Source organism: Colletotrichum fructicola, assembly GCF_000319635.2.
Source record: "Colletotrichum fructicola Nara gc5 chromosome Unknown KSG_Nara_v1_contig06, whole genome shotgun sequence".
In the NCBI taxonomy this organism is placed as follows: Eukaryota; Fungi; Ascomycota; class Sordariomycetes; order Glomerellales; family Glomerellaceae; genus Colletotrichum; species Colletotrichum fructicola.
The window spans coordinates 4,456,972-4,474,282 of NW_027094056.1; the positions used below are offsets into that span (position 1 = coordinate 4,456,972).

The window sequence follows — 17,311 nt, forward strand, 5'->3', positions numbered from 1 at the left end:
CCGACGGGCCGCAGAGCTTATGTATTCCGCACGTCAACCGGCTCACGGCAAGAGCGATAGTTCACAGAGTCTAAAAACTCTATTACCCCAGTGAATGGCTTCACGTCTCCAGTCTCCCGTAGAGCCGCTCTTGCCGGTATCCATAGGACCATAGCTCCTCGGACTTGCCCCAGTAGGTTATGATCTTCATGCATAGATTCAGCGAGAGAAAGCGTCTATGGATCACGGCAATATCTCACGATGATTCCCATGTCGAAAGAAGGATGTTTCTGAGACATGCCCCTATGTGACCCATGCGTGGCTGTACGGGGTCGTAAGATGGTACGTGTTGGAGACGTGTAAATGAACCGCAGTTGGGCTGACTCGTAGCAGCTATAGACTAATTCGCAATGCTAGGGCCAGCGTCAAGGAGAAGCTGGGCAAAGAGGGGGGTGTCAAGGAGTCGCTTGGGGCTCGACCCGCTGCAGCCTCACAGGGCCGACATCCAGGAGTCCAGGAAGGGCCGGTTGTGCCGTTCGGTCGACGCTTTGAGCCGTGGATGACCGGGTTGACCGACCATCCGGAAGTGTGGGAGCGATCGGAGCTCCATGCCCGGCCGATGAAGTCTCCACTTGGAGACGCTGATTTTAGAAACTTCCGACTCCGCTGTACGGGCGAGGTTGTCTGTGCTTGAAGGGGGTGTTCGTCTTCGCCAGGAACACGTTGCGCAGCCTCCTTGATCTTACGTGGTTTCGCTCGAAGCCATCCCCCTTTCGCGATGGTCTCGACCTATAATATCCCTGCTATATATCAAGAACCCGCAAAAGCCCCATAGATCTTGGACCCCAGCATGGCCCCCGTTCATCCCACATTCCGAAACACCACTCCCGGCTTGACATGTCCCCCGCTTCCGGGATGTGCCTAGCTCCCGATAAACGACAACGGCGCTTCCACGCTTTCTGGTTGGCCCAGGGCCGTTTCCGTCCCATCAGCTTCGAAAAAGCTTGGCCAGTTGCCGTCACGGCAATGACCGACGCGTCAAGGACATGCAGGAGATACAGGAGAATTGATGCTAGATCCCCTCTCCACCTGATATCACAGTGGAGTCTAAGCCTCATCAACATACTTCCCTGAACATGCGGAATTCGGCCCAGTACCAAAGCGTATGTGCGTGCCCAAGTTTGTCAAAGTCCAGGTTGCGTCTTTGCCAGGAACAGAAGCTGTGAAGGTTGTGTCGCATCTGGCTGGGTAGCTCGTGCCGGGAAGAAACCCCGAATAAAATTTGCAACCTTGTATAGGGAACTCCGGCAAGGAGACGCGGCTTGCACGGATGACTCGACAATGCTCTGCGGTTTTTATTTAATCAACACGACCTCCCCTCAGCCAACTCCCTTTTAGGAACCCCACCTCTTCACCCACACTCACCTAGTCCATCCTTTTCTCTCGCTCTTCTCCTCGAGTCTCTTTTACAGCCTCATCCAATCGTTTAGCCGACCTTCCACTCTCATTTTCACTTTTTTGAAAAAGACAATCGCAACCATGCAGCCCGTCGCATCCGTTCTTCTGTCCCTCGCCGCCCTCGCGGCCGCTGCTCCTTCCTCGGAGCGTCGCGCCGTCGCCGCCGACAACTCCAGTCCTTTCCAGGTTTACGCCTATGGCACCGGAATTGGAGGACTTGCCATGTTCTCCTCTGGAGGTGGGTCCGGTACTGTATCATTTCGAGCTTCTTTTTCGAGGGTTTTACAATACCTCACCGCATGTAAATAGGAGCTTTTAGGCTCAGAGTGCACGCCCCCGCTGTTCTCGTTTGTCCGGCTTTGAAGCTCTTCTTTTGAGATCCCTATCCTACTTTGATATTAACGGAGAATCAATAGGCGATGCTTACTTCGGCGACCACACCAAGTTGAACGACACCCAGGCCGCCCCTGTCATCTGTAAGTCACCGCGCCCATACCCTGGCATGAACATGCTGACTGACCGTCGCAAAGTCACCCCCAATGACAACAACACCTGGACCGGCGCTCCCAACACCACCGCCATCGGCAACAGCACCACTCCTCCCACCTGGTCCAACCTGCCCTTCTCCATCCCCAGCGAGACCTCTGGCTCCCACGACGTCGGCTTCTCCAACTCCAGCTCTACTGACCGCCAGACCTCTGGTTTCACCTTCTACGGCTCCTTCATCTTCGTCGACAGCACCTCCGGTGGCGGCATGGAGTCTCTGTGGTATGCTACGCCCAGCAGCGTCGACGGCATCTACAACCTCAAGTGGAACCAGACCGGCGACGACTCCGCCAACAAGATCACCCTCACCCTCAAGAAGACCCCTCCCTCCAACGCCCAGATCACCACCGCCGAAGCTGAGACCTCTGCTTAAGCGGAGCGCCCTCTCTTGGACGCTTGAGCTCTCTCACCATCAAGGTGGAGGACTCAGGCCTGTGTATACTTGCTTCTTGGGCCTTTGCGCATTTCCAAACGTTGCAGGCGTTTTGTAATGTGTAGTGGCGGAATCTAGGGATCATTCAATGGGAACACGTAGCGGGATAGAATTTGGGAGTGCGAAATAAAACATGGCTTGAAATTCTTCTTCATTTCTGATCTAAACCATTTGCCGGTTCATGTGCCAAACAGAGTCATCATCGCTCGTGACGTTATAATCTAGTAGTACAAAGTATGCTTTTTTGCCTCATTAAAATCCTTCAGCGACGCTCGCTCGCGATCTCCTCAGCCGAAACAGGCGGCAGGTTCTCCGCAGGCGTGATGTTCTCAGGGTTGCCGCCATCACCACGAGCACCGGGAGCGACGCCAACGTCGAGGCGACGGTCACGGAAGTTATCCTTGCCCGAAGCGCCGACGCCCTCGAGGCCAGCGCTCTCCTTGGCGCGGCGACCGACGTTGGAGCCATGCATCTCGGCGCTGGTCTGGCCCTGGACAGGCTTGCCCAGACCAGCGTGTACGTCAGCCGAGGTAGCGCCGGGGAAGTCGTGGGCCGCCGTCCGACCTGAAGGGTCCGCGTTGGGATTCAGGGCCTGGCCGGGGGTCTCGGAAACTGCGTTGGGCTGGAAGGTGTTTTCCCGGGGTGCGGTGCCTGCAGGGTAGGCCTGGGCGTGGAACTCAGGGTATGCGTCGTTTCCGACCTTGGTGCCGGGGGCATGCTGTGTTGGGGTTAGAATGATGTGCGCTTCAGGTGAGAGTGGTTGATTGTGAACTTACGCCCTTGGTGGTGAGAGGCTCGGAGCGAGGGACGCTGGGGTGGAACTCGCCCTGCTTGGGGTTGACGGAGTCGATGTTTCTGGTGGTAGACATTTTTATAGTGTGGAAGTAAAGTTTATGGATTGGGGAGTTGTTGTTTGTTGTTGATGGTGGAATTGGGTATCTCTGTGATCGCGGTTGATTCGATTGTGTAGAACAAAAAGAAAATCAACTTGTCCAGCCGTAAACATAGTCTTAAGTAGCTTATTGAAAACTGAAAAATCGCCTCGATGAGATATCTTTGAGGCGATCGTGATGCAACATCACGATTACATCACGGTCGCGGAGGATGAGATAAGAGCACCACTTTTCCTGTGGAGCGATGAAGTCAAATCGCAGCAAAGACCCTCATGATGTCAGAAAGGTTGATTGTCGACAAAGACAAGAAACGAACATGGAGTGGATGGCAAATTGAAATCGAAATTCTGATGCAGGATCCAATGTTTCCTGGTGGGTGTGGTTGGGAGATCCGATAAGCGCAGAACAGTACTTCCCATTGCTGATGCGGACGTTTTAGTCCGGCCACGGTCGGTCTGCGTCGGTCTGTGCCGGTGAACACACCGGGACCCACCGAATTCACCGAACTGGAGAAGATAGGGGGGAGGCGAAGGCGACATGACGCAAGTCCCAACCCACTTCTTGCGGCTGACAGCTTGTTTCAAGATGTGGGACCAACCTCGTTCGGGAATCTTCCAGATCTGCATCTTCCTTGGCTTCAGCCTCATCAAGGCATGCCCTGCATCATGTCGTGGGTTGTCCACAATGATAACATCGATTGAGTGGCGTTAGCATGAACTTCTCGATATCACACTGCTGAACCTTCAGGCCATGCTCATGCGGCTTGAAGTCGGTGCGCCTGTTCAAGTTGCTGCTGCCCTAGGGATCAAAGGACCCCCTCTCTGGCGAGCCTCCTCTTCCATCATGTCTTCAATACCACGCAGCATACCCAGTCTCTCCGTGTCGTTTGCCTCTTCGCACCATTCTCTCAACTTCTTCATCTGACGTTCAGCGTTTGCTCTGTTGGCCCACGGAGCGTTCGCATAACACCATATGGACTGGAAAAGAAGACTGCGAGCTTGGTGGCGGTCCTCCGTGTTATTACGAACGTAGCGGCAATCAGCCAAGTAGGCGCAGCTGGACCCGTAGTAGAGCCTCGCGTGTGACCCCTCCACGTGCTCGTTCAAGTCAAAATATTCCTGGGCGCGTTTGTAGAACACCTCCGCCATATCCAAGACGTCCTTCTCCCCAGGTGCCACTATTGACAGATACGCGATAACATATCGGTGAAAATCCAGCACAACCTTTGGTTGGTCTTCGTGGTGTAGTGTAACGTGTCGGGTGATCTCAAGAGATTTTCTCCGGATTTTATTGTCCGTCTTATGGATGGATTTAGCCTTTCTTGCGTTGAGTAGAAGGATGAGATAAAAGCCGACCAGACTAATCGAGCCCAGGGTCTCTTCTACTCTATCTTCAAGACGGTAGCAAATCTGTTCCATGGACGACTGAAATTCTTCGTGGTTTGTGATAAAAACAAGATGGCGAAGCTTTCGTATAAGCTGGGCAAAATCATGGTGGGTCCCTGGATTTGTTTGGGAAGTCTCAAATAAAAGTGTAACCAGCTCTTGGATCGTTGTCCAATTCGTTATCTGGTTCAACGTGCTTAAGACCCCGATTGGTACCGTCGCGTGGAATGATGTGATCATCTCTTCGACTGTCTTACCGGCAACCGTTCTGCATTCTCCCACCTTTAGTTGCCGATTTACCAGAGAGCTTCGTAATTGACTTTCGAATCGAAGTTTGGAGTGGAGGCTTTGATATATATCGACGTGATCATCGGGCGCTGGCCTGTCTCGACGTTCCGCAACTAGTGTCGCGAGTATTTCGCTGGCTAGTCTCACGATCTCTTGGCATGTCTGTGGGGTTGTGAGGTTTTCGCCATCTTGAGAGCCGGTAGGAGAGAGGTCCCCTACCGTAGTTGCCGGCGTCAATGGCCAAGGTTGTGGACGGGGAGACAGTGTTTCCGAGTATTCGGAGGCGGCATCGTTGGTTATTGGGGACTCTTCCGGTGGTGTTATCGCACGGGCGGGGTCTGGTGGCAGTCGGCGAGGGATGATGCTATCGTGAGAAGGGATGTCGAGGTCGTTTGGCAAGGGAGCTTGTTGTGATGGTCCTGCGGGTGATTGTTCTCGGCTGTCTGGCCCACCATCCCCCGCATCTCGTCTATGCCGTCTGTTCTTTTCGACTCCCCACGTCTTGAAGCGACCCTTAAACATACGATCCCTGAAGAACTAATAAGTACTTTGCATTGAACCGGTGGTAGAAATATCTCTCACGTGGCCAAGAACCCATACGTTTCCCTCATATGCGCCCGGACCGCCTTCAACGGCCGGCGCGAGTACAAGTCAACAATGACGGAGCGGTGTTGCTCCCATTGCTGGGCAGTCGGCGGCGTCACCATGATGGACGGGCGAGCAGCTCCGTGTTCAGCAAACAATCTCGGTCACCGACGACGGAACACAATACGACGCGAACAGTGCGTCCAGACTCGGGAGGCGTTGGGACATGGAGCGGTGAATGTGGGCAAGCAACGGCGGCGGCGCGCGAACTACGGATGTCGACATGGGGGGTTTATGAAGCTTGTGGCACAGAATATGTGCATTTCCGGATTGGTTAAGGTCTGGATGGAGCTGCCACGACTTAGCTGCATGTCAGATTCGCGAGCTGTCCAATCACGACAAGTCGCTTGTGCAGAGAGCCATAAAATCCATCCCACATTCGCCAATTAGACTCAGGAATTAAGTACTGTGCAGGAACAAGGGTGATTTTGGGTTCGCCCGTTGAAAAAACTCGTGATGGCGAACCATCGTGTTGGTGTGAAGGCAACCTCATACCCTAGGACAAGGCAAAGTCTTGGGGCGGATGTGCTCATGGTATGCTATGACAATGGGGCGAATTTTTGCACATTGTGATTGTTGCATTGTTTAATTTCTCAATTACAATTCGTCAATTTTATGCATCGATGAGCTGGCGACTGCTTAGTCCCGCATCTCTAAGGCCATTTGGTCGCAGACAGTACCCAATGTGCCCCTCCACGATGAACAGATTTATAAACAAATGCAGATCGGCCTCTCAATTTTTGCAAAACTCATTTGCGTAACGAATCATATGACAAAACAGGATTTTCTATCATACAGTCTAATGGGCTGTTGACGGAACACAAGAAGAGGCTCTGCGGAACGTCCGGCTATTGACACGTGTGTTGGCTGGCGAATCGGGGCCGATGTCAGCACTGGGCCAATCCGCTCCGTATCCGATCCGATAACCACGATAAGCAATTCTCAATTGCGATTCCGGCTTTCAGGGCTTTTCGGTAGTGCATTCATGCCGAATGGTGATCGATCGCAAGCCTCACTCAACGTCCAATGAGGCCCTGTGGCGTCAACAAAGCGCCATGTTTCGAAACGGCAATGCGAACAAAGTCCCTGGGCATGCAAGAACTCCCTGTCTTTCTGGGCTTACAATATGAGGCATTTAAGCCAAGTGCAGCAGCGCAACGGTCGGTATTGTTTTGATTCATGTTCAAAGTCTTGTTCGAACCACCACCACACATTGTGTCAATCGGAATACAGGAGTCACAATCAAAATGAAAATTACAAGACCGCGAAAAATACTTCTTGATGTGGCACAGAAACCTCGACTTCGACGAATGATCAAGGACCTGTTCCCTTTGTCCAACTGTCCTGCATGCGATCGGCATCTGATGTGGACGATGGCGAACCATGCCACAGCGACGGGGCTTGCATCTAATTCTTATCCTCGGATCGTCTTGGTATTCCATTCACATCGGGTAACGATCGTACAATGATAAGTTTCGATAATCCTACTAACACTGGACGGCGAGTCGTTAGCTGCGTTCCAGAGAAACTCTGCAATACTAAAAATGGTTCCACTTAGCTGAGCAAGTTTTTCCAAACCGCACCAACACTTAGTCAAGACCATTGAATAGGCTTTGGACCTTATTCAGACTACAGGCGAACAGTAAGTCATAGCCATCAGAGATGCCGTGCTAAAATACAAACTTTTGAATGGACTGTTCCGAAGTTCGTGCCGTTATCCATCGGGCAGCCGTGAAGACTGGTGATCCAATAACGAAGGGCAAAAAGAGCAAAGTTCCTGCATATTTCGCGACTTGTCTTTCGATCCAAATGCTTTTAGAGTTGAGAAACGATAAGTCTCTTGCGTCCTTGCATGTGTAGACAGTCGCTCAACCACTGGTAAACCCCAAGACATCAAGAGAGCGGAAAAGTTGAAGCTCAGAGTTGGGGGAACCCAATGACCCCGAAAACCCTCACCCTGCGATACCCTTTCGGACACACAAAAATGACCTTGTCATTGAGCCCTGCATGCCTTCAACGGGAAAGTATCATGGCCCACTGGACTCATCACTATTCCGGCAGGCTCGGCAGACCTGACTCTCATGCTCGACATCCTCCATGTCAGCGGCCAAATCCGAGTTATGCGGAATCCGAACGACCCAGATAGTCTCGATGAAACATCATCAACCACCGGCTGATCCATCACCCGCTATTCCCAGAGTAACTGACTAAGTCAATAGTTTCCCCTGCGTCTTCAGGCAGGGCGGACCTGCAGGCTGCGGGCAATCGGACATACGCGGCTTCAGGCTCAGCTGTGCGTGGGTACCACCCATCTAAGACGCTTGGACTGACGCACATTCTACCCCTGAACTGACCTTCAGGTGCGGATACGTGGACATGGCCGAAAGCGGTGGTGTGGGCTTCGCGTGTTCGGCATAGACGACGAGTCCCTGGAGCGGGACCGAGGCCGGGGGTCTGGTGCAATGCGGGAGGCGGGGGCCCGATCCCGATGTACCGGCCCGGGCGGGTGGGCGCCGCGCCCGAAGGTAAAAACTGGACGGTCGCCCACATCACTCTGGTGCGCGTGAGCGCAGCGGGTGCGTGTCGCTGTTCCTGCGTGCGGCCGATTTGGCCCTGGCCGCGCGTTGCGGCTGACGATGAATATCTATGCACGACGTCCTGCTGAGCGTCATGACGCGATTTTCTTGTCAATCCAGAACACCATCTTTTTCTGTTCTCCTCTTCGTATTCCTCTGCCACGATACAACCACCCTCCTTCTGCGAGTCTACCCATTTTTGGGACGATCCTCGAAGAAAAGACCCGCCAAGAAGTGCCGAAGTCTTCAATGCGACTTCACGATGAGCGAGACCGAGCCAGGCCCGGACTAGACCCGTAGCGTACGCGTCTTTTCAATAGTCGCTGCCAGCCTTAGCGCCGTGCTGTCTATCGGTCAGCAGTTGATCGTTGCGGATCACGATTGAAGCTATTCCTGGAGTCGATGTTTGCGCAAGCATTTTTTCTCTGGCGTGAAGCTGAGATGCATCGTTCGGGTGGGTGGGCGACAGCGTTGCTTCTCGTGCGATTTGCGGTGGGCTCTGGCTGGATCGTGCTGATGGGGAAACTATTTTAAAGTTCCTTTCGAACCCCCTGGCGGAGTTTCCTTAATCGGTAGGTGATCGGCAACACTGGATGATCTTGTTCATTCATCTCAGCCAGATTGATCATTTCGACTGACAGCGTCCAGATATCACACCAAGATTGCTCGCGGATGTGCAATTTCAACAACAATGATCTGCCCCAGAAACTCGAGAGTACGACATACTCGTATTTTGCCGCCTGTGACCATCATCTTGAGAGCTGGTGTAATTGCGACGATGTCGGACTATCTCGCATACCTCGAGTTCGATCAGCCGTCTATCTTTGCGCCATCAGATCTTTGTCAACCGGGGCCGAAGAATTCACGGAAACTCGACATTTGCAAACCTGAAATTCAGAGGAGCCGGTCTTCATCTCTCTAGATCCATGGCAACTCTCGGTATTTCCAGCTAGAGGGATGATGTTCGGAGCTCGCTGAATGACTTGCGGAACCCTTCAATATTTGGGCTTCGAAAACTTGCATGGACATATCATCACGGACAGATCTAGCGGAGGTTTGGCGAGTCCGGTAATGTGCAATTCATCACTCCGTCGAGGCTATCTTTGACAAGGTCTGTATACCCTCACCCTCTCGAGACCCACGCTGTGGGCTATTGAGCCATGACTTGAATTGCCACTGTATGGACATGATTCCTTCGTCCGCCCAGAGGCTGTTGTCCTGACACAGACCTCGCTCTTGCCATCAGTTTGTATTCCCCGGCCTGAAGCTCCAAGCACACTTCCCATCTCTGCCATTCAAAGTCCGCCCTTGGAGTGATGCTGGCCAGGATCCATGACTTTCCTGCATCTACGCTGACTGAAACTTCCACTACTTCTTCACAACACCACGCCCAGCCCTCGAGCTGCACGTCCGGTCCCCCGAAGATAGCCCCAGGTTCTGGTTTCGTGATGATTGAGTTCACGTCCACCTTCCATACAGGTCTCCTCCTCTTGCCCTCCGGATCCGCCGGGTCTATCTCGTTATAAAATGTCGTCGTATAAGGCCCTTCCGCTCGCCTGTCCTGAAGAGATAAACGACATAACCATTTGGTCATGTTCGTCCCAAACCAGCCAGGTACCACAAGTCTCACAGGCCCGCCTCGCTCCTTGGCCAATGGCTTACCATTCATCTCGTACGCCACAAGGACTTCGTGATTGAGAGCCTTAGTCATTGGAAGGTCCTTTTGGTATCGGTCCGCCGTGATGTCGTGAAAGGTGCCGTAATCGAGTCCTTCAGACCAGACAAATGTGGCCGTAGGTGATGGCCGCGCCAGGTCCAGGAGGAACTTCAACGGCACCCCGGTCCAGACAACATTCCCAATGCGCCAAACGGCTTCTGTTGGCGGCTTCAAAGGGCTGCCGTAGCATTCGTGAAAAGCTGTCACTGAGCGTCGTGGAAGTTGACACAATTGGGTGAAGGTCAGCGCGAAAGGCCGCTCGACTAGCCCATCTATGATCAGAAGCCACTTATCCTTATCAACCACCGCAGCGCCCATGTGTATGGTCTGGAAGAGATGGTCCTCGTGTGTAATGAAGTTACCGAGGAGATGAGGGCCAGGCGGGTGTCGAATGAAGAAGCCGGCGGGGTCGATTGACCGGCATGCATTGCGTTCTCGTCCGTCCGTTGGAGCAATGGAAAGTTCCATGTTGGCAACTTGCTCTTGTAGAAGCATCTTTAAAGTGGCAGTTCAGCTGCTCTTCGAACCGTGTACGGTTGGTCCAACTCTTGCATCGCCCAGAAAGGCCCCGCAGCATGGTTACGGTCCAAGCCTCCTTATCTTTTCAGACGACAGGTTGGTAGGGAGAAGTCGTAATCATCAAATAAATAAGGCTTAAGTCTTTGAATTGAACGAGATTGTACGGCCCATTTGGTTTTGTGAACTTGACTATCTTGCGTTGGGGTTTTCGGTGTTTGAAACGGTGGGACGCAAATGAGGTGGGCAGTGGAAGCGGCGGATCGGATGCCGCCCCCAAATCGGAGTCAGAAGAAGCTCCGAATCTGTCAACAGCGCCTTATCAAACCCCAAAATCTAGTTAACCCAGTCTATGTAATCATAGACAATTGTCAACCACTTGCGCGATTGGAAGAGAACCCAAAATCTTTCGCAGCCAGCGATTTTTACATCATCTTTGCGTCGCAATGGCCACTCCGATCCGCATCGCAGCATGCCACGTCTCACCCATCTTCCTCTCCGCCCGCCGCACAACCGATAAGGCCATCTCCCTCATTCATGAAGCTGCCAGGAACAAAGCCAACCTCGTCGTCTTCCCCGAAACCTGCATCCCAGCATTCCCAATCTGGTCAGCTCTGCGCCCGCCGACTGAGAATCATGACCTCTTCAAACGTATGGCGCTCGAGTCGGTCTATGTCGACGGGGCGGAGGTCTCGGCTATCCGATCCGCAGCAAAGAAGCTCGACATTATGGTCAGCGTCGGCATTTCAGAGAAGGCGCGATCGAGCAGCGCGACTCTTTACAACTCCAACGTCATTATTGGCGCCGACGGAGAAGTTCTGGTACACCACAGGAAGTTGATGCCAACCTTTTTCGAGAAGTTAACTTGGGCGCCTGGAGATGGTCACGGGCTCCGGCTGGCAGAGACGAAGTATGGAAAAATTGGAAACCTGATCTGCGGAGAAAACACGAATCCGCTCGCGAGGTATGCGTTGATGTCGCAGGGTGAGCAGATTCACATCTCGACGTGGCCTGCAATCTGGCCTACGAGGATACCGACACCGGAGGCTGGCGGGAGTGACGGGGGATCGAGCGTGGCCAAGGGGGCGAACTACGACAATGTCGCCGCCAACAGAACGAGAGCGGCGGCGCACTGCTTTGAGGCCAAGTGTTTCGGAGTTCTGTGCTCTGGCGTTCTTGGGAAAGATGCCGTCGAGATCATATCATCAGGAGCCAGTCAGACTGAAGTTGTCACGTCGGCTCTTGAGAACTCGCAGCGCGGTGCGACGATGTTCTTGGATCCTGCAGGGTCGTTGTTGCAGGGGTTTACTGTGGACGCGGAGACTCAGGAGCGGAAGCCGACCGAATATCTGCAGGCTACAGAGGGGATTTTGTATGCGGATATGGATGTTCAGGATTGTATCGAGGGAAAGCAGTATCACGACGTCGTTGGTGGGTATCAACGCCTCGACGTATTTGAGTTGAAGGTAGACCGGAGACGAAGAGAGCCGGCAAACTTCGTCGGTGATGTCTTGACAGTTGATGCAGAAGCAACAACAGACAAGCCCGTGTCTCAATAGGTCAGGTTTCTAATTGAGTACTGGCTTGCTTTGAGTCTCAAAATCTTCGGCAGCATTCGAACTGCGAGACGCGGCCAAGGGTTACTCAGTGGGCTGAAGGTGTAGAGACACGAGAACAAGATTAGAATTATTTAACGAGCTTGATCGCTCTCGGAATATTTATCGTGAGATAATGGTAGCATTTAAAAGAACGTGCACGTGGAGATCGAGAAGTGTCTGCCGCGCAACACTAGGCAGCATGTCTAATGCTACTGTTTCGATACACTCCAAAGGCAGCCAGCCTTGCATTTAAAAGATTATATGCATGCTGAAGATTATCTTGAAGAAAGAATGAGTATCAAGAGATAAGGTAGACGATGTAAGGAGAGGGACAAGACTGGCGAAAGGACCAGAGCACAGCGGGATCAAGGGAGGAAGGTGACGCGAGCAGAGAAAGCAATGAGGTAAAGGAGGGTAGCAATATGACCGTGATAGTACGATTCAAGTAATGTCTTTTGGTATCTTTCAAGCTAGCCCAAAATTACAGCGGAGTTTGTGGCGGGATATCCGCCCTCGAAGCCAACCAGTAGCAGCAGACTTTTCACCGTTCCCAAAACTCTCCCCACAGATAACACTTCCCCAGATCACCTCGTGTGGACACCCGATACCCCGGAGCATCATCGCCAATCAGCTTATACGCATTCGCTGACGGAGTTCTCTTATCTTGGCAACCGATAGAAGGCGTCGTACTGGCTTCAGGCCCTCTAAAGGACGGGAGAAAGGGGTGTTTTCACAGCTTAAGAACACCCCATATAAGGCAGGCTGGCCTTCTACATCCTTGGAAGTCTGCACACTCTCAATACTCCTTGATCTTGACTCACACCTCTCCTTCGTCATGTCTCCGTCCAAGTTAGCCTCCCTCCGCATGAGCCTGAGCACGGCGCTGGTGGTGTCGGTATGCGTTGTCGACTCCGTCACCATAGCCTACGACGGCTCTCTCATGGGTTCCCTCAACGTCATGGCATCGTACCAGAAGTACTTTGAGCTCACAACAGCGACAACAGCCGTCAACACATGCGCCACATTCCTGGGAGCCATCCTCATCGGCCCGTTCACTGGAATGCTCATCGACTGGAAAGGCCGCAAGATGGGCCTCTATGCATCCGGTATCGTCAACATTATTGGCGCTATCATCGCGGGAGCGGCAGTGAACATCGCCATGTTCATTGCTGGACGTCTCATTATTGGCATTGGAGTCGGTCTGGGGCAGACTGCCGCGGGAACGTATGTGGCGGAAACGACTGCGCCGTCCATCCGGTCTCTGGCATTGGGTCTCTACTTCTCTTGCTGGGCTGTGGGTGCCCTGCTCGCAGCCGGAATTTCTTATGGCGTGAGTATACTCATGTCGCACATCTCTCTGTCGAGTACTGACTTTCCTTCTAGTCCTCCGCGCTTGAGCCATCGGATTGGGCTTGGAGAGTCCCCTCGATCCTCCAAGCTGCACCGCCTCTATTCGTCATGATCCTTATCTACCTGGCCCCAGAGTCTCCTCGATGGCTTGCCTTTCGCAACCGAAGAGACGAAGCCCTTCAAGTGCTAGCAAAGGTCAACGGGGCCGACGCCAGTGACGAGAACGTCCAAATGCAATTCAGAGAAATCATCGAGACATTAGAATACGAGAAGCGAGAGGGGAACACTTTGGGAATCCGCGGAATGGTCCGCAAGCCCAACCGCAAGCGCCTACTATTGGCCTTATCAGTTGCGCCTCTGGCAATGTTGACAGGATCAAATGTCATCACGTAAGTTTGCGCTTCTTCATTACCATTCAACAGCTGCCCGGGTTATGACCTGACCGGCGACTTTAGGTACTACTTTGGCCGAATGCTGAGCCAGGCTGGAGTCACCGATCCAACCACGCAACTCCAGATCAATGTCATCCTGTCCTCCTGGCAACTTGTTGTTGCAATCACCGGATCGACACTAGCCGAGAAATTGGGCCGACGAGTACTCGCTCTCGGAAGTTTGGGTACCTGCTCAATCTTCTTCTACCTCCTCGCAGGTCTGACTGCCAAGTACGGGACCTCGGGCGACAAAGCCGGTACATACGGCACTATCGCATGCATCTTTCTCTTCCTGGGTGCATATGCCTTCGGTATCACGCCTCTCACGGCCATGTACGCACCCGAGGTTCTCTCGTATAACATGCGGGCAAACGGCATCGCGATGCAGGGAATTCTTATCAAGTCGTGTGGTGTTTTGGTCTCGATGGCGTTTCCGTACCTGATGGAGAGTATCGGGTGGAAGACTTACATCGTCAATGCGTCGTGGAACATCTTGATTTGGGTATACATCTACTTTCAGTGGGTGGAGACGAAAGGTCTGACCTTGGAGGAGATTGACGTTTTGTTTGATGGGCAGAAGGCTGTCCAGACGATTGAGGAGGGTGTGATGAAGCCAGCTGCAAGGACCATCTCGTGAGATTTGGTTCGTTGGAGAGCCCTGTGTTCTATTCACATCTTGAGCGAATACTCAATTGTGTTTACTTGATATCTTGTTTGAGATGTCGATCGTGCGTGTTTAGACTCATTTGCGTGGATACCGGCGTTCGGGGGCGATTGGCAGTCCGACTTGGACACAAGGCGCGTTTGTCACCAGCTCAATATTTTGTCCAGTTAGAAAGATCTGTAAGAGCCCGTTTCCGCAACACGCAGACCTTTTTGGATCTTGATATTGTCTTGTCTTTCAAACGTCCCAAAAAGGCAATTACCCAAATGAGTCACGCCCTGCTGACTGACGACCTTCGTCCTAAGTCATGTTCACTAGGTGATCTTTGCAATCATCCGGGCGCCACCAAGTCAAGCATTTACCGGGACTAGACCGGGAAACGCTCCACATTAAGCTGCGAAAAAGGCGGCAGAGATCCCGCCGGTCCCGCCCAAGAAGCGCGGCCCTTCCGCCGCACAAGAACAGTCATTCTCCCGTCGAATGTCGGTAACCATGTGCTCTCAGACAATACACCACGCCCATGTGCCCCATATCAGATACGAATATGATCATGGAGACTCAGAAGCGGAAGAGAACCGCTGTCGCCTGCCACTACTGCCGTCGAAGGTAAGTTTACACGGGCGGAGCCCGCTCCCGCTGACTCCCGCTGCAACGCCATGCGATGGCGGATGCTCGATGCCGCCGTTGATGCACATTCCTTCCCGCCAATAATTAGTTTCTGGTTTGCATTAGACGACAGGACTGAGGACTGATCTCTGCGGTATTCAGGAAACGCAAATGCGACGGAAGGCAACCCGTCTGCACCCTCTGCGAAGAAGCCAATAACTCAGAGTGCGAGTATCCCGCCACGGAAGACCACAAGTAAGAGACTCTATACGCAAGAAACTGACGCAGGGAAGAAACGGGGGTCTTTACCGCCGCGAGGCTGACGTGCCACATGGCCCAGAAGATCAATCCCCGTAGATCAGACAGCCGAGATCCTCTCCCGCCTGCAACGTCTCGAACAGTCCTTCACACACTTCGCGTCCCTCCCGCCAACATCCCACCCTCAGCCAGATGACCACTACACCCCGACCTCACACACATACCCACCGCCATCCCAGAACCCATCCCCAGAATCCGCCTTCCCGTCCCCAGGCTACGGACCTCTCTCAGTCGATCCATCGCTCCACATCCCCTCCGCCGCCGCGACCCCCGTGGCGCCCCCGACGGAACCATGCATCACCGCGCCCATGGCAATTCCCATGTCCCACTCCACAACCACAGGGAGCCTCCTCCAGTCGCGGTCCGCCAAGGCGCTGCTGGGTGACTACCCCTCCGACGTGTTCCTCCGCGTGGAGAGCAAGAGGACCCTCCCCGAGCCTCTGTACCTGACCCCGATACCCCTGAGCCAGATCGTCTTCCCCGATATCGATGCGGAGGAAGCATCGTCACTGATGGAAAACTTTTTTGACCTCATGAACCCGCAGCATCCCATCCTCGACAGGGACGACTTTGAGCACATCTATCGAGATGTCGTGGGGAACCCCTTGCAAGCTGACCTGCGTGCTGCTTTGGTCCTGGTCGTGTTGGCTCTGGGGCGCGCAGCTGTCGACACGCCTGATCTGACGCGAGATGGTTGGCTACCTGGCGTGGATATGTTTACGCCGGCCTTGCAGGTGCTCCTTGGGACGTGGTTCAACTCGTTTGGGGATACGATCCTGCTCCCACAGGGATTGTATCTTGCAGCGCTGTACTACAGCTACCTCTCGAGACCGCTTCAGGCATGGAGGTTGGTTCACATGGCGTCGACGAGTATACAACACTATCCCATCCGGTGAGGCCTCGTACTAGTTGTCACCACCTGATGGGCAGCTGCTAATATGATCCTTAGACATAGGAGTATGCGCCAACCCTTGGAAGAAACGCACACTCACCAGCCCGTAACCCGTCTATGCTGGGCCATCTTCGTCCTCGAATGGTACGTCCCAAATCCAAATAATCCCCCACCTCATCGTGTGCATGCTGACTTTGTATTCCCAGCGACATCATAGCAGAACACCACCTCCCCCGAAGCGGCATCGACCAAGTCATCGAGAACCTCCCCTTCCCCCGCTGCGGCAACCCGCCCGACCCCGCCATGCTCTCCTGGCTCGCAGACCTCTCCGCCCGCCGCCTGCTCAACCGCATCCACCACGTAATGTACGACACCGCCTCCCCGACGACCAACTCCGCCACAGCGGATGCCTTCGCATCCGTCTCCGCGGAGCTGAGCCACCAGCTCGGCGCGTGGTACGACCTCCTCCCGTCCGCGATCAAGCCCGACCTGCATACCGCGAGCGGGACCGCGCTGAGTGTCGACGAGGCGATTATGGTGCTGAGGTATCATGCTGCGGGGGATATCATCTTCCGCCCGTTTCTGCATCAGGTGTGTGGGATGGAGGGCGGGGCGGTGGCGGGGGAGGTGGTTGTTGAGAATGCGAAGCGGTGTTTGGGGCATTGTCGGGGGTATTTGGATGTGGTGGAGTATAGGTTGAAGGGGTCTTGCGGGTCGTTGGAGATTGTGCTGCATTCGTAAGTTGGGATTATCTTGCTTTTCTGCCGTCGGGGGGTTTGCTAATTCGTGGCGTGGGTAGGACGCTCGCGGTGATTTTGCTGTTGACGTTGGCTTCGTTGTCGCCGGTCTTAGCGGAGACCGTGCCGGATATTGATGAACTACAGATCAAGGCGATATCCTTGGTTGAGAAGTGGGCGTTCCCGGGGTCGAGTATAGAGAGCATGTTGTCTATTCTGCGGACGATGAGGTCCAAGTATCAGATACTCTACTGAATAGACTATACCAGCCATGAAAGG

The 17,311-nt window shown here is 53.5% G+C and overlaps 7 protein-coding genes across 7 annotated transcripts; 4 read left to right on the top strand and 3 right to left on the bottom strand.

Annotated features, from left to right (window-relative positions):
- Positions 1–1,518: 1,518 nt before the first annotated feature.
- Positions 1,519–2,356, top strand: CGGC5_v011519 (uncharacterized protein; the record flags this gene model as incomplete). Its single annotated transcript, XM_066152540.1, has 3 exons — positions 1,519–1,684; positions 1,854–1,913; positions 1,968–2,356. 3 exons carry the CDS (start codon positions 1,519–1,521, stop codon positions 2,354–2,356), a joined length of 615 nt encoding a protein of 204 aa, XP_066008247.1.
- Positions 2,357–2,678: 322 nt separating this feature from the next.
- CGGC5_v011520 (uncharacterized protein) lies at positions 2,679–3,285 on the bottom strand (the record flags this gene model as incomplete). The annotated part of the gene is made up of 2 exons (XM_032032606.1): positions 2,679–3,134; positions 3,193–3,285. The coding sequence occupies 2 exons, from the start codon at positions 3,283–3,285 to the stop codon at positions 2,679–2,681; spliced, it is 549 nt and encodes a 182-aa protein (XP_031888196.1).
- An 806-nt stretch (positions 3,286–4,091) lies between these two features.
- Positions 4,092–5,689, bottom strand: CGGC5_v011521 (uncharacterized protein; the record flags this gene model as incomplete). Its single annotated transcript, XM_032032605.1, has 4 exons — positions 4,092–4,733; positions 5,130–5,144; positions 5,202–5,511; positions 5,565–5,689. 4 exons carry the CDS (start codon positions 5,687–5,689, stop codon positions 4,092–4,094), a joined length of 1,092 nt encoding a protein of 363 aa, XP_031888199.1.
- Positions 5,690–9,353: 3,664 nt separating this feature from the next.
- Positions 9,354–10,415, bottom strand: SOX-0 (Sulfite oxidase; the record flags this gene model as incomplete). The annotated part of the gene is made up of 1 exon (XM_032032604.2): positions 9,354–10,415. One exon carries the CDS (start codon positions 10,413–10,415, stop codon positions 9,354–9,356), a length of 1,062 nt encoding a protein of 353 aa, XP_031888198.2.
- Positions 10,416–10,882: 467 nt separating this feature from the next.
- Positions 10,883–11,995, top strand: CGGC5_v011523 (Nitrilase; the record flags this gene model as incomplete). The annotated part of the gene is made up of 1 exon (XM_032032602.1): positions 10,883–11,995. One exon carries the CDS (start codon positions 10,883–10,885, stop codon positions 11,993–11,995), a length of 1,113 nt encoding a protein of 370 aa, XP_031887990.1.
- Positions 11,996–12,869: 874 nt separating this feature from the next.
- CGGC5_v011524 (Lactose permease) lies at positions 12,870–14,452 on the top strand (the record flags this gene model as incomplete). The annotated part of the gene is made up of 3 exons (XM_032032601.1): positions 12,870–13,364; positions 13,418–13,773; positions 13,840–14,452. 3 exons carry the CDS (start codon positions 12,870–12,872, stop codon positions 14,450–14,452), a joined length of 1,464 nt encoding a protein of 487 aa, XP_031887991.1.
- A 571-nt stretch (positions 14,453–15,023) lies between these two features.
- CGGC5_v011525 (uncharacterized protein) lies at positions 15,024–17,287 on the top strand (the record flags this gene model as incomplete). The annotated part of the gene is made up of 5 exons (XM_066152541.1): positions 15,024–15,085; positions 15,426–16,295; positions 16,353–16,439; positions 16,502–16,840; positions 17,095–17,287. The coding sequence occupies 5 exons, from the start codon at positions 15,024–15,026 to the stop codon at positions 17,285–17,287; spliced, it is 1,551 nt and encodes a 516-aa protein (XP_066008139.1).
- Positions 17,288–17,311: the final 24 nt, after the last annotated feature.